Source organism: Pan paniscus, chromosome 9 (genome assembly GCF_029289425.2).
Source record: "Pan paniscus chromosome 9, NHGRI_mPanPan1-v2.0_pri, whole genome shotgun sequence".
Lineage (NCBI taxonomy): Eukaryota > Metazoa > Chordata > Mammalia > Primates > Hominidae > Pan > Pan paniscus.
Genome location: NC_073258.2, coordinates 35,595,521 through 35,608,552, shown reverse-complemented (window position 1 = coordinate 35,608,552; position 13,032 = coordinate 35,595,521). Strand labels below are relative to the sequence as shown.

Below are 13,032 nucleotides of genomic sequence, written 5' to 3'. Positions count from 1 at the left end.
ATGAAGAAGAATGTGTTCGCTTCCCCTTCTGCCATGATTGTAACTTTCCTGAGGCCTCCCCAGCCATGCGGAACTGTGAGTCAACTAAACTTCTTCCCTTTATAAATTACTCAGTCTCGGGCAGTTCTTTATAGTAGTGTGAGAGTGGACTAATACACAAGGCAAACAGGGCCTTTTGCATTTTACTGCATCTACCTGAGTATTGTTTGAATTTAATAAAATATATATTACTTTCATAATTTTTAAAAATCCAATGAAGATTGAAGATAGGCCTATATTTTTCTGGGCCTCACATTGGAACTATGACAGCAAACTGTGGGAAAACTCTTCCCTTTTCAGAATGAAAATCCTTGGCTGGGCTTGGCTGCTAATGTAGGAAGAAGCAGGAAATGCAGATGGTAGAACTCCACCAAAACATCTGCTTATGGCTTGTAAAGACACAGACGGGGGATGGGGGACGAAGGGAAGATCTTGAGGCTGTTATCCATAGATGAGAAAACGAAAGCCCTGAAAAGTGAAATGATTTGGTAACAGCCAGGGGTGACCTCAGTCTCCTGAATGCAATCAATGCAATTTTCCCTCACCCAGGCTGTTTTCCCTAGACCTTAAACCAAAGTAGTGTCTGCTGGTAGCTTTCAGAATGAGAAAATGGGCCAGGAATGATAGTTCATGCCTATAATCCCAGCACTTTGGGAGGCCGAGACTGGCAGATTACTTGAGGTTAGGAGTTCGAGACCAGACTGGCCAACATGGTGAAACCCCATCTCTACTAAAAATACAAAAATTAGCCAGGTGCAGTGGTGCATGCCTGTAGTCCCAGCTACTTGGGAGGCTGAGGCAGGAGAATCGCTTGAACCTGGGAGGTGGAGATTGCAGTGAGCCGAGACTGTGCCACTGCACTCCAGCCTGGACAACAGAATGAGACTCCATCTCAAAAAAATAAAATAAAATAAAGAGAGAGAGAATGAGAAAATGAACTAGAGGTACGTGATACTTTTTATTTTACTAAAGAAATCCTTGAGGGATCTTCAATATCATCTGTAAGCTCACGGGCCTTAAAAGAGAAATTGTTCTGCACAAACACGTCCATAAAGCAGAAGTGGGAATACTTCTCTCTCATTTTATTTTATTTTATTTATCTTTTATTTTTGAGACAGAGTCTTGCTATGTCACCCAGGCTGGAGTGCAGTGGCACAATCCCGACTCACAATCCCAGGAGGGTGCAACCTCCACCTCCTGGGTTCCAACAATTCTCATGCTTCAGCCTCCCAAGTAGCTGGGACTATAGGTGTGCACCACCATACCTGGCTAATTTTTGTATTTTTAGTAGAGACAGGGTTTCATCACATTAACCAGGCTGGTCTCGAACTCCTGACCTCAAGTGATCCACCCTCCTTGGGCTCCCAAAGTGTTGGGATTACAGGATTGAGCCACCGCATCTGGCCCCTATTATTTTATAGACCAGCACTACCCTTCTAACAAAACCAGACACCTTTTAGCAAAACAAAACTACAGACCAATACCCCTCATGAACATGAAACTAAAAATTCCTAACAATGGCCTGGCCGTTGTTAGAAATGTCTTTTGAGATGGAGTCTTGCTCTTGTCACCCAGGCTGGAGTGCAGTGGCATGATCTCAGCTCACTGCAACCTCTGCCTCCCAGGTTCAAGCGATTCTCCTGCCTCAGCCTCCTGAGTGGCTGGGATTACAGGCACCCACCACCATACCCAGCTAATTTTTTTGTGTTTTTAGTAGAGACAGGGTTTCACCATGTTGGCCAGGCTGGTTTCGAACTTCTGAAATTAGGTGATCCTCCTGCCTTGGCCTCCCAAAGTGCTGGGATTACAGGCATGAGCTACCGCATCTGGCCAGGAATTTCTTTAGTTTGTAAAAAGTTGTCTTTTTACAAACTAAATATAAACCCTGTGATCATCTCAATAGACAAAGAGAAAGCATTTGCCAAAATTTGATAACCAGTCATGATAAAAATTCACAGCAAATTTGCTAGAGAAGGGAATTTCCTCAGCCTGATAAAGGGCCTCTGTGAAACAAAACCAAAACTATAGCCAACATCATACTCTAGAGAAAGACTGATATTTCCCTCCAATGCCAGGATCAAGGCAAGGATGTCCACTCTCCCTATTTCTATTCAGCAAAGTACTAGAAGTTCTAGCCAGTGCAATAAGGCAAGAAAAATAAATAAAAGCCTTACAGATTTGGAAGAACGAAAAGTGTCTTTATTCACAGATAACATGATTTCCTATTTAGAAAAATCTCAAAGATTCTATAAAAAGCTACTAGAACTAAAATGAGTTTAGGAGGGTCATATGATATAAGGTTTTTAAAATTATATTTCCATATACTAACAAAGAAATTTTTCTATTACTATTTGCCACAGCACTGAAAAACATGAAAAATGTATGTACAAATTTGTATGTGGAAAACTATAAAACATTGATGAGAGAAAAGAAAGAATACCTAAGTAAATGGAGAGAGATATGTTCATGGATTAAAAAAAAAAAAAACACTGTTAAGATAGAGATCTCTAAATGGTCTAGATTCAAAGAAATTCCAACCGAAAATCCAGCAGGCTTTTTAAATAGAAATTAACAAGAAGATACTAAAATCTGTATAGAAAGCATAAGACCTAGAATAGCCAAAAAGATTTTTTAAAAGAATAAAGAATACTCACACTATCTGACTTCAAGACTTACTACAGAACTAAAGCAGTGAAACTCAATCACGGTCAATTTTACTCCCTAGGGGGACATTTAGCAATGTCTGGAAACATTTTTGGTTGTCACAACTAAGAATGAGGGGAGTTACTGACATCTACCAGGCAGTCAGAAATATTGCTAAACTTCTAATGCACAGGACAGGCAACCACAACAAACAACTGTTGAACCCAAAATGTTAATAGTGCTGACGTTAAGAAACCCTGAACTAGAGAAATCAAGACAGTGTTGTACTGGCATATGGAGAGAAGTACAATAGAACAGACTAGAAATAAACCCAGACATATATGGTGCCAAGATAAATCAATGGACCAAGGATAGTCTTTTCAATAAGTGGTGCTAGAACAATTAAATATCCATATAAAAAAATTAACCTTGATTCTTACTTTGCACCATACACAAATATTAACATGAAATGGATCACAGACCTAAAAGTAAAAATAAAAATACAAAACTTCTAGAAGAAATCATAGATATTTGTGACCTTGGCACACATTAGGCAATTTCTATGCTAGGACACAAAAAGCACAAATCTTAAATTGAAAAGTTGATAGAGTTAATTTAAATTTAAAACTTCTCTCCTTTTTAAAAAAAAAACAAAAAAAAAACGCTGTTAATAAAATGAAAAGACAAGCCACAGACCGGGAGAACACAGTTGCAAAACACCCATCTGATAAAAAGACTTGTATCCAGACTATATAAAGAAAAGCTCAAAACTCAGTAAAAAGAAAACAATCCAATTTTTAAATGGGCAAAATAACTTAACAGACACTTCAAAGTAGAGATATAGATGGCAAGTAAGAACATGAACAGATATGCAACAATAAAATTATTAGTAATTAGAGAAATGTAAACTAAAACGAATGAGATACCACTAAACAACTATTAGAATGGCTGACATCTAAATTAAAAGGAAAAAAAAAAGCTGACAATACCAAATGCCAGTGAGGATACAGAGGAACAACTAGAACTCTCATACATTGCTAATGAGAATGCAAAACTGTACAGCTACTTTGAAAAACAGTTTGGCAGTTTCTTATAAGGCGAAATACGTCCCTAACACATGACCAAGCAATCCCACCCCTAGGCATTTACCCAAAAGGAATGAAAACTGCCCACAGAAAGACTTCCATGTCATAAACTGGAAACAACCCACATGTCCATCAACTGCTGAATGCATAAGCAAACTGTGGTGCAATGGAATACTATTCCGCAATAAAAAGAACAGAATTGGTGATCGATGCAATGACACAGATGATTTTCAAGAGCATTATGCTAAGTGAAAGAAGCCAAATGCAAAATGTTATATACAGTACAATTCCATTTCTACGACCTTCTGGGAAAGGCAAAACTACAGGGATGGAAAATACATGGGTAGTTTCCAGGGACTGGGTGTGTTGGGGGAGTGGATTAACTGCAAGGGGCAAGAGGGAACTTTTTGAGGTGACAGAAATGTTCTGTATCTGGATTGTGGTGGTGGACGCATGATTGCACACTTTTGTCAAAACTCATCATGCAGCACACCTACAAAGGATGAATTTCACTGTATGTAAATTACACCTTAATAAACTTGACTTTAAAAAAAGAAGAAAAAGCTGGTGGCTGATGCGTGTGTTCTCTTTGTACTGCATGACATTTTAGAAATCTGAACTAATTGGTGATACTTGAAAACAAAAAGATTCTAAATAAAGATCTGCCTTTTGTTGAGAAGTCAGAACTATGGCACCCTGAGCCTCGGTCCCATGCAGGCTGCCACTAAGCAGTGGCTGCCTCTTTGAGCAACGCAGGCACTTGCTGTCCTGCCACATCCCCCAACCTGACCCAATTCATGGAAGTACTTTACCCACCTGCCACTGCACCTGCCCGAGTGAGAGTTTCTTGTCCTGGACCACGGGCTGCCTGAGAGCAGGGTCCAGGCCTGGCCTGTTCTCACTACACCCCCAGCATCTAGTGGAGAGCCTGACACATGCTGGGTGCTTGATAAACACTGCTGAATTAATATGACTCAGTTGCCACCTTCCCGCCAGCTCCTAAAACTGACATTTACAACACCCAGATTGCTAACTGCTCCTTTGGTCCTGAAGTCCCCAAAGAGAGTCACCATCCATGGCAGCCATCCCGTGACCCAGAATAATGTGTCCCTCTGTGTGTTTAGAAATCCCCTCTAATATGTTGTCAAGCAACGAAAATGTTTTAAGGTCATTCCAACTATTCATTTTTGTCTGGGGAAGAGTGGAGTTTTTGTTTGTCTTTAAAAAAAAAAAAAGAAAGAAAGAAAGAAAACCACAATACGGGCTTGAAGGTTAATGAAAATGAAAAGGGAAGTGTGCACATTCATTTTGAATATTCTCAGATCATATTCCAGTAATTTGAGACTTGAGCTAAGTAAGCTTCTGAGAGATTCTCTGGTCGTCATCAGAATTTCAGGATCCTGAAGTTTCCATGGTGGTGGTCAGTTTGAGGGAAGGATGTGGTCAGCAAAGGGATATCTAACTTGTTTTATGCCAGTATTAAAAGGACAGTAACACTGTCCTTTTAATATTTAATACACTTTCTTCTTTTCCTACCTCCTTGTTATTTTATTTTCTCTGTCTCTTGCTTGTCCCCCTTCTCCCTGAACCCCCAAATGCTGCAGTATCCCAGCCCCTCAGAGCCCTTCAGTCCCCCGAGGAGGGCCAGGGGAAGTCCCAGGGCAGGGAGAGGGTGCCAGGGACTCCTCCCTACAGCGCCCTGTGCTCTGGCCCCAAGATCATTTTCTTTACTTTGTGGGGATGGGAAGGATGAGATGGGAGGCAAGATTTGGGACATCTTGTAAGAATCTTTGAAGTACTAATCATACTCAGAGTAAAAAGTCAAAATATATTTTATTGGGCCATCTACATTTGGGGGAAAAACACCAAATCAAACACTCTGGTCATATGTCTTTCATGTTTAAAAATGAGAAAGTGTGAACACATATAATTAGACCTCATCTTAACCCTCCCTTGGCCCACCTCCCCCATGACTCTGCTTTTCTCTAGAGAAAAAACTTCAGAAGAATTGTCTTATGTGTTGCCTCCAATGCCTCTTTTTCCTTTCTCTCTTGAACCATCTGCAGTTAGAGTTTTATCCCCATCACTCTCAGAGCCACTAACCACCTTCACACCTCCAAACTCAACATGCATTGCTAGTGCCTATCTAACTCCACTCTCAGCAGCATCTGTCCAAGCCAGTCACGCCCTCCTCCTTGATTGCTTTCTTCTCTTAGTACACAGGACACCATATACACTTTCTTCTCTTTCTACTGCCTCATTGTTTTTTTCTCTATCTCTTGCTGGTCCCCTTCACCCTGAACCCCTGAATGCTGCAGTAATCCCAGGCTCATTGCTCAGATCTCCCTCTCTCTTCTCCATACTCACTTTCTAGGTTTCTTATTCACTTCCATGCTGATGGCTCCCAAATGTATGCCTTAGGACCTGTTATCGCCCTAGAATTCCAGACTACTTTGTTCAACTGGCAACCTGACATCTCCACTTGAATAAACATTTCAAGCTTTACATACCCCCAAATGAACTCTTATTTTCTTACCCCAAACCTGAACTGCTGTCTCAATTAATGGCAACTTCATCTTCCCAGTTGCTTGAGCCAAAGACCTTGGAGCCGTATCAATTCCTCTCTTTCTCTCCTACCCTTTTAATCCACCAGATAATTCTACTAGCTCTATCTTCAAGAGACATCCAAGATCTAACCACTTCTGCTACCACCCTCTCTAAGCCATCTTCATCTGCAGATTGATTTCAACAACAGCTTCCTTCCTGATCTCCTGGCTTCCATACTTGACCTTACAGACTTTTCTCTCCACAACAACCAGGGTGATTCTTTTAAAACTGAAGTCAGATTATGTCACCTCTTGTTTGGATGCTCCAATGGCTGACCATCTCACTCCAACTAAAGTACCCAGTCATCACCATGGCCAGTAAGTCCTATAGGATCCAGCCCCACCTCTCTCTTCAACATCATTTCTCACTACTCTCCCTTTGCTCATTCAATTCTACACTGGCATTCCTGCTCTTCCTCAAACAACGCAAGCACAATCTCTGCTCAAGGCCTTTGCACTTGCTTTTCCCACAGCCTGGAATATTCTTCCCCCAGATTTTCACTGTCAGGTCTACTCAAGGCCATCTCCTCAGAAAGGCCTCCTCTCACCACTCCATCTAGACAAGTTCATGTGTGAAGGCACTATCCCCTACCCTGATTTATTTTGCTCCATAGAGCTTACCATCACCCGACCTACAGGTATTTGCTTATTGCCACTTATTTCTCAAAATGGGGTCCACAAACTTGCATCGTCAGTATTACTCAAGTGCTTGTTAACAATGCAGACTCTCAAGCCTTATTTCAGACCTACTGAATCAGAATCCACATTTCAACAAGATCTTCACGTGATTGGTAAGCACAGTCAAGTTTGGACGGCACTGGGCTCAATATTCTGAGGTAACGGTAATGAACAAAAACAAGCCCCATTCTCTCTAATCCCTGTGAGAACAGGCCTTGTTTTTGTTCATTACTGTTACCTCAGAATATGGAGGCATTCAAAACATACTGAATAAAGGAATGAATGAATGAACAAATGAACTTGAACCTGTTCTAGACTCGACTGCAAGTTGATGATGTGTACAAAGAGGTTGGGGAGCGGCAAGGAGGACGTCCCAGGTCAAAACCATCTCCCTGCACACTGTTCTAAATTAGAAATTCTTTGGTATCGATTCATCAAGAAGAGCTAAGTATTCTAAATACATATGCGCCCAATGCAGGGGTACCCAGATTCATAAAATTCTTAGAGACCTACAAAGTTCTTTGAGACCTGCAAAAAGACTTAGACTCACACACAATAATAGTGGGGGACTTCAACACCCCACTGACGATATTAGATCATCAAGACAGAAAATTAACAGAAGTATTCAGGACCTGAACTCAGCTCTGGATCAAGCGGACCTGATAGATATCCACAGAACTCTCCACCCCAAAACAACAGAATATACATTCTTCTTATCACCATACGTCACTGATGCTAAAATTTATCACGTAATCAGAAGAAATTCTTTGGTATCAGCAAAACCTTCTATCAACATGCAAATATATTCCCTTAATAAAGCAGTCATTCACAACTTACTGTGAATTATTTAAATGAGACAGTATTCTAAAATCTAACAGAAACAGCCAAGCAGGGGGAACAGGAGGGTAGAGACTGAAAATTTAAGAAATTCCTATTCTGTGCTGGGTATTGTAACAGGCAATAGGCAAATGAAGGTAAATCAGGAACCAACAAGTTGGAGGGAGAAGCACACAGCCGCTCAGAGCCCTTCAGCCGGCAGAGGAGGGCCTGGGGAAGCCCCAGCATGCAGAGAGGGTGCTGAGGACTCCTCCCCACAGCGCCCTGTGCTCTGACCACAAAGAACCCTTTACTTTTCCTCTGCCAGAAATGCCACCATCAACACTGCCAACCCCACCTCATCCTTCAAGGCCCCCATGCCCCCAGAATTAACTATTCCCTCATTAGCTCTGATCACACAGCACAGAGGGCAAGGGCCTTGATCGCCCTCTTCTTGAGGAGCTTCTACAAACTGTCTCGTCCTTATTCACCTCTGTATCCCCTGCCCCTGCACAGCACCTAGAGACAGAGTAAACATTCCATCGTTTCTGCCATTTTAAAACAGCAGGTAGCATTCACTGAGCGCCTACTGTATACCAAGCACTGTTTTAAACACTTTAGATGCTTTAACTCATGTAATCCTCACAAGAACCCAATGAGATTGGAACTATTGTTGTCCCCATTTTCCAGATGAGAGAACTGAGACCCAGACAGTCACATTGAGTAGCTGCCCATGAACAGATGAGCACTATCCCTGTACATAACAGGCACACAGTAAATGTTTACTGACATGAACTGAATGGAAGCTCAGTAGTTAAAAAGAGAGTGAAGTCAAATTTGAGCTCTACCATTTTGCCCGGAGCCTGGATGGCCAAAGAGAATACAGGGTGTCAGTACTCAGTACTACAAAGAAACTTCTTTCCCACACCAACCTCCCGCATCCAAAACAGAGCTTACTGACTGGAAGCAAGACGGAAGACGGAGATGGAAGTTAGGAGTCTAATGGAGGGCAGTGAAGATGACAACAGCCTTTCCTTTATGTGGAAAAGAGAAGGAACTCTGATTCCTTTAGAATATTCAAGCAAAAGAGGCTGGGGTGGGGTGGGTGGAAGTAGACTGGGGACACACTGCAGAGTCTCCAGGACAGGAAGGTGCTGAACAATTGCTACAGAATTTTCCAGAAACAAATCTATGTTTGCCCATTTTTCAACCAAGACAAATGTCTGGCTTAACCTTCCTTAAACAACAAGGGAGAGCAGCCATGTAAATGATGGGACTGTAGCAAGCCAGCACTTTGAGTAAGATCTCAGACATCTCAGGGTCGGACGCATTCTACAATGAGTGGCAACACCAAACCGCAGCGACTCCTCAGAAAAAGTTCCAAACTAGGTTGTTTGCAGAAAGTCAAAGGCCCCAGAAATTGTCATTCATTCTCCTCCCTCCCTCCTGACACCACTTCTTCCCACAAACCCCTTAGGATGCCCTGCATTAGGCCCAGGACTCACCTACCCCGGGGTGAAACTGCCTCCAGTGGAAATCAGAGAACAAATGAGAGCAGGTAGGAGGTAAGAGTTACACACAGGGAACCCAGTGTTTAACCCTTCCACTGAGTCATGGAATTGAATCAGTGGCAAAACCCACAGAAAATCATGGAGCTCAGAGGTGGACTGTGAATCCACAGGTGGGCTGGACCACGGGAAGCTGGTCATAAAGGGGGACAGCAGAAAGTGCATCCAAAAAGCATAGAGGAAGCAACGAGTCGCTCGGATGAGACGGAGAAAGACGGAGAGGACTCTGGGGAGGAACATCAACTTTTAATGATTTTTACCATCACTGTAATCAAAGCATCTTTCCCAGCCCCGTATCCCCATGACCACCACACTGAAAGGAAAAAGAAAGAGGACACCAGGGCTAAACCCAAACAATGTGGATGAGAAGTCCCCTAAGTCAGGCTCTGGCGGTCTGAAAGAGGAGCCAAGGAAAGTCAGGGAGGTTCAGAAGGCTCAAGGTACAAAGGTCAGAAGGGAAATCAGAAATTCAAAACTGATCCGAGGAAATCACCCAACATCAGGCTGAACAGGAACAACACATGAAAGCCAGTTTCACATATTACAGATGGCTGAACAAATGAACATCATCCCAAAGCAAACATCTCATAAGCAGTTCACAAAAACGACCAAGGACTTGATATCCTTTAATCAAAAACAGGATGTATGTTTCTGAGCCAATGAATACCAAGGTATTTACGTGGGTCTTTCTCAGGCCTTATCTTTTAACAATTATGCCAAATACACATCACTAAAAACTGCTACAGGCATAAAAATCGGGGGCTAAAATTCGTCAGAGGTTTTTCTCAAGTCTGAGGCACACATCCAAAGATTCCTGAACTTTGTAACCACTATAATCGCAATAGAAAATTATCTGACAGTAACTCGCAAGCACAAGCACCACCTGTCCGTGACTCTTTAAGTGAATCGAAGGAAAATGGGCTCTGAATTAAGCTGCTGAAGACGAGAAATATTTTTAACTTAAAACTCTCTTATCTAAAACAATGTCAGCCCCTTTACAATTAGGAATTTTAATCTAATTTGGGGGAGGGGGTACTCTGAGAAAGAAGAAGTCATTAGTCCTTGCTAAAAAATGCAAAACTACAGGAACACATTATCTGAAGTGAGAAATATATTCCTTGATAAGGCAGTGTATCAAGAGCTCAGAATTTCGTCAGAAACACAAAAGCCTGCCCTTTCCAAGTGCAGGCAGTAATCATTATTATTTCCAGGACAACTGCTTACTGCACAGCTTAAGTTTTGAAGCACACTTAGCAGAAAAATCCACCCCCACCTAGAATACTTACAACAGATTTCTCAAAATTGTCCAAGGAATTACAGAAATCTATTTCCTGGGGATTGCTGGAAGTCTACAAGCCAAGCATGACTATTTTTAACTAACCTGCAAACAGTGGATTATATACTTAATGAGCGCCTGCATCCCTTTGCAAGGTGCAAGCAATTATTGGAGAGACCTCCTTCCCAAAAGAAAAGGGTTCCGCTATCAACACAGGAGAAACTGTGTTGATATTTGGGAAGCCGACACGCGGATTGCCTAAAACTCTCTAGCCATTTCATGCAGCTAAGACAAAGTGGACACTCAACAGAGAGCCCAAAATACCAGGGACTTTGCCACCCTGAAACGTGTTCTAATGATACATTTCCCGTTTAAGGTGTCCTAAACACACATCTTTCTCTAAATAAAGCGTGCCTGCGGGACCACTAGGAAGGTTCTACAACTTGTCCAAAAAGAAGAGGCGATTGCACCTTTTTTTTTCTTCCCCGCCCAAAGTGCCTTCCCGAAAGACAGATTTCTGACAGTTCGCCTGCTGTTGCAGCAGTAAAGGGCGGAGAGAATCCCAGAGCCGGTGTTGCCAATACCTCTCCACCGCCACCTGGGCAGGTATGGGTCCCGTCCCGCCGCCCCGCTCCTCCAGAAACCTCCGCGGACGCCCCGCCGCCGAGCGCTTACCCGGGTCGGCCTGGCCGTGCTCCAGGAGGGCCGCCAGCAGCAGGAGTCCCAGCAGCAGCGTCGGTGGCCGCGGGGGCGCATCGTGGGACGCGCCGGCCCCGGGGCCCCTCACGCCCGTGCAGCGCGCGGCTCCCCAGCCAGCCCGACCAAGCCCACGCGCCACGGGCCGGCCCCCGCGCCCCCGCGTCGCGGGCCCAGCTTCCCTTGAGCCCTGAGGCTTGGCCTCCTGCGGAGCCATGGAGACGCTTCACACATCCAGGCCGCTGCCTCGCTCTGCACCGCGCCAGGGAGCCCAGCCCTCGGCGCCCCGGTCCTCACCGGGCATCGCCGGCCACGGCCCGGGCGCCAGAGGGAGGGGGCGCCGAGCGGCGCGACTGGCTCGCTCGTCCTGCCGCGCCCGGGGCGGGCTCCAGGGAGCCGCGGCTTCACCCGCGCAGGGGCCGGGCCCGCATGGAGCCGCGGCGGGCGCGGGCCGGGGTTCCCACGGTGCCTGTCGCCGCGCGCCGGCGCGATTGGGGCGGCGAGGGTGGGACGGGCGCCGCCCGGGGCCCGCTCCCCCGGGCCGGCTCCTGCAGAACTAGGGGGCGAGGCTGCCGGGAACGGGGGTGGCGGCCGCGGGGCGCGCTCGGGTCCCTCCCTCCCGCCGCCGCTGCAGCCTCGGCGCCCCGCTGTCCTGGCTCCTCGCTCCTCGCTGGGCTTCGGGTTCCAGCCCCGGCTCCGGCTCGGGTTCCCGGGCCGCGAGTGCTACCGCAGCTCAGAGCGGCGCCTCATTGACAAAGAAAGCACGTAGCCTCCGGATCGGGCGAGGAGGCGAGGAGGCGAGGCCGGCGCGCGCGCGCTCCCCGCTCCCGCGCGCCCGGCCGGGCTCGAGACCCAGGAGGGGGACCCCTCCCGGCGGCTCCCGCGCAGCTGAGGTCCTTAAAGGGAGGGCTTCCCTCCCCTCCTGTCCCCCATCTAGAGAAGGGAAGGTTGGCGGGAGAGAGGTCGTCTGGCCGGGGAGGGGGGTCATGGTCAACGTGCCCAAGCGGCAGGAAAGCTCTTCCGCCTGGATTTTGGGAAAGCTCTTTGTAGAAGGGCGGGCGCGCTTTGTGCTGTTTGTTCACTACTTCTCCGAGGGGCCAACGGACACCTGCATGCCAGTTTACCCCTGAGGAGCTCAAGCGGCTGTGGGCTAGTTGCAATAACACGCTGGATTAAAACACATTATAAATATTTGTTGCAGCCACACTACGTGCAAAGCATTACACTGCGCACTGGGAAGACTGGGGGAAGTTTTTCCAAAAAAGTCTGTTCCCCCAAACAGGAGAGTCAGGCAGCTCCTGCTCAGAGGGACAAAAGGCCCAGGCGTCACCTGAGTTGGTCCCCTGCTCTTCGCCCTTGATAGCCTTGATGGCCTTAGCAAGTGACCTGGCTCATAGGCGCCTCATCCATCCCCAGTCACTGAGTATCTATTACGGGCCCGCTGTTTGCCAGCATCTGTGTTAGGCACTGAGGATACAAGCAGCGGGGAAACACACACGTCCTTGACCCGGTAAAGCTCAGACGCTATTCACTCAACAATCCTTATTGACTGCCTGCGATGTGCCAATGACAACAGCCATAAACAAAATCCCTGCCCTAGTGGGGGTTCACCCGCAATAAACAAA

General features: G+C 45.7%; 1 protein-coding gene across 3 annotated transcripts in view; it reads right to left on the bottom strand.

Moving 5' to 3' along the window:
• Positions 1-11,634, bottom strand: part of KIAA1549L (KIAA1549 like) — a 296,602-nt gene extending 284,968 nt beyond the window's left edge. For all 3 annotated transcript variants that reach the window (XM_003830391.7, XM_034932384.4, XM_055094267.3), the window contains exon 1: positions 11,387-11,634. In XM_003830391.7, coding sequence (XP_003830439.3) covers positions 11,387-11,624 — 238 coding nt within the window. In that variant the 5' untranslated portion in view covers positions 11,625-11,634. The remainder of the gene's footprint in view (positions 1-11,386) is intronic.
• Between the last annotated feature and the right edge of the window lie 1,398 nt (positions 11,635-13,032).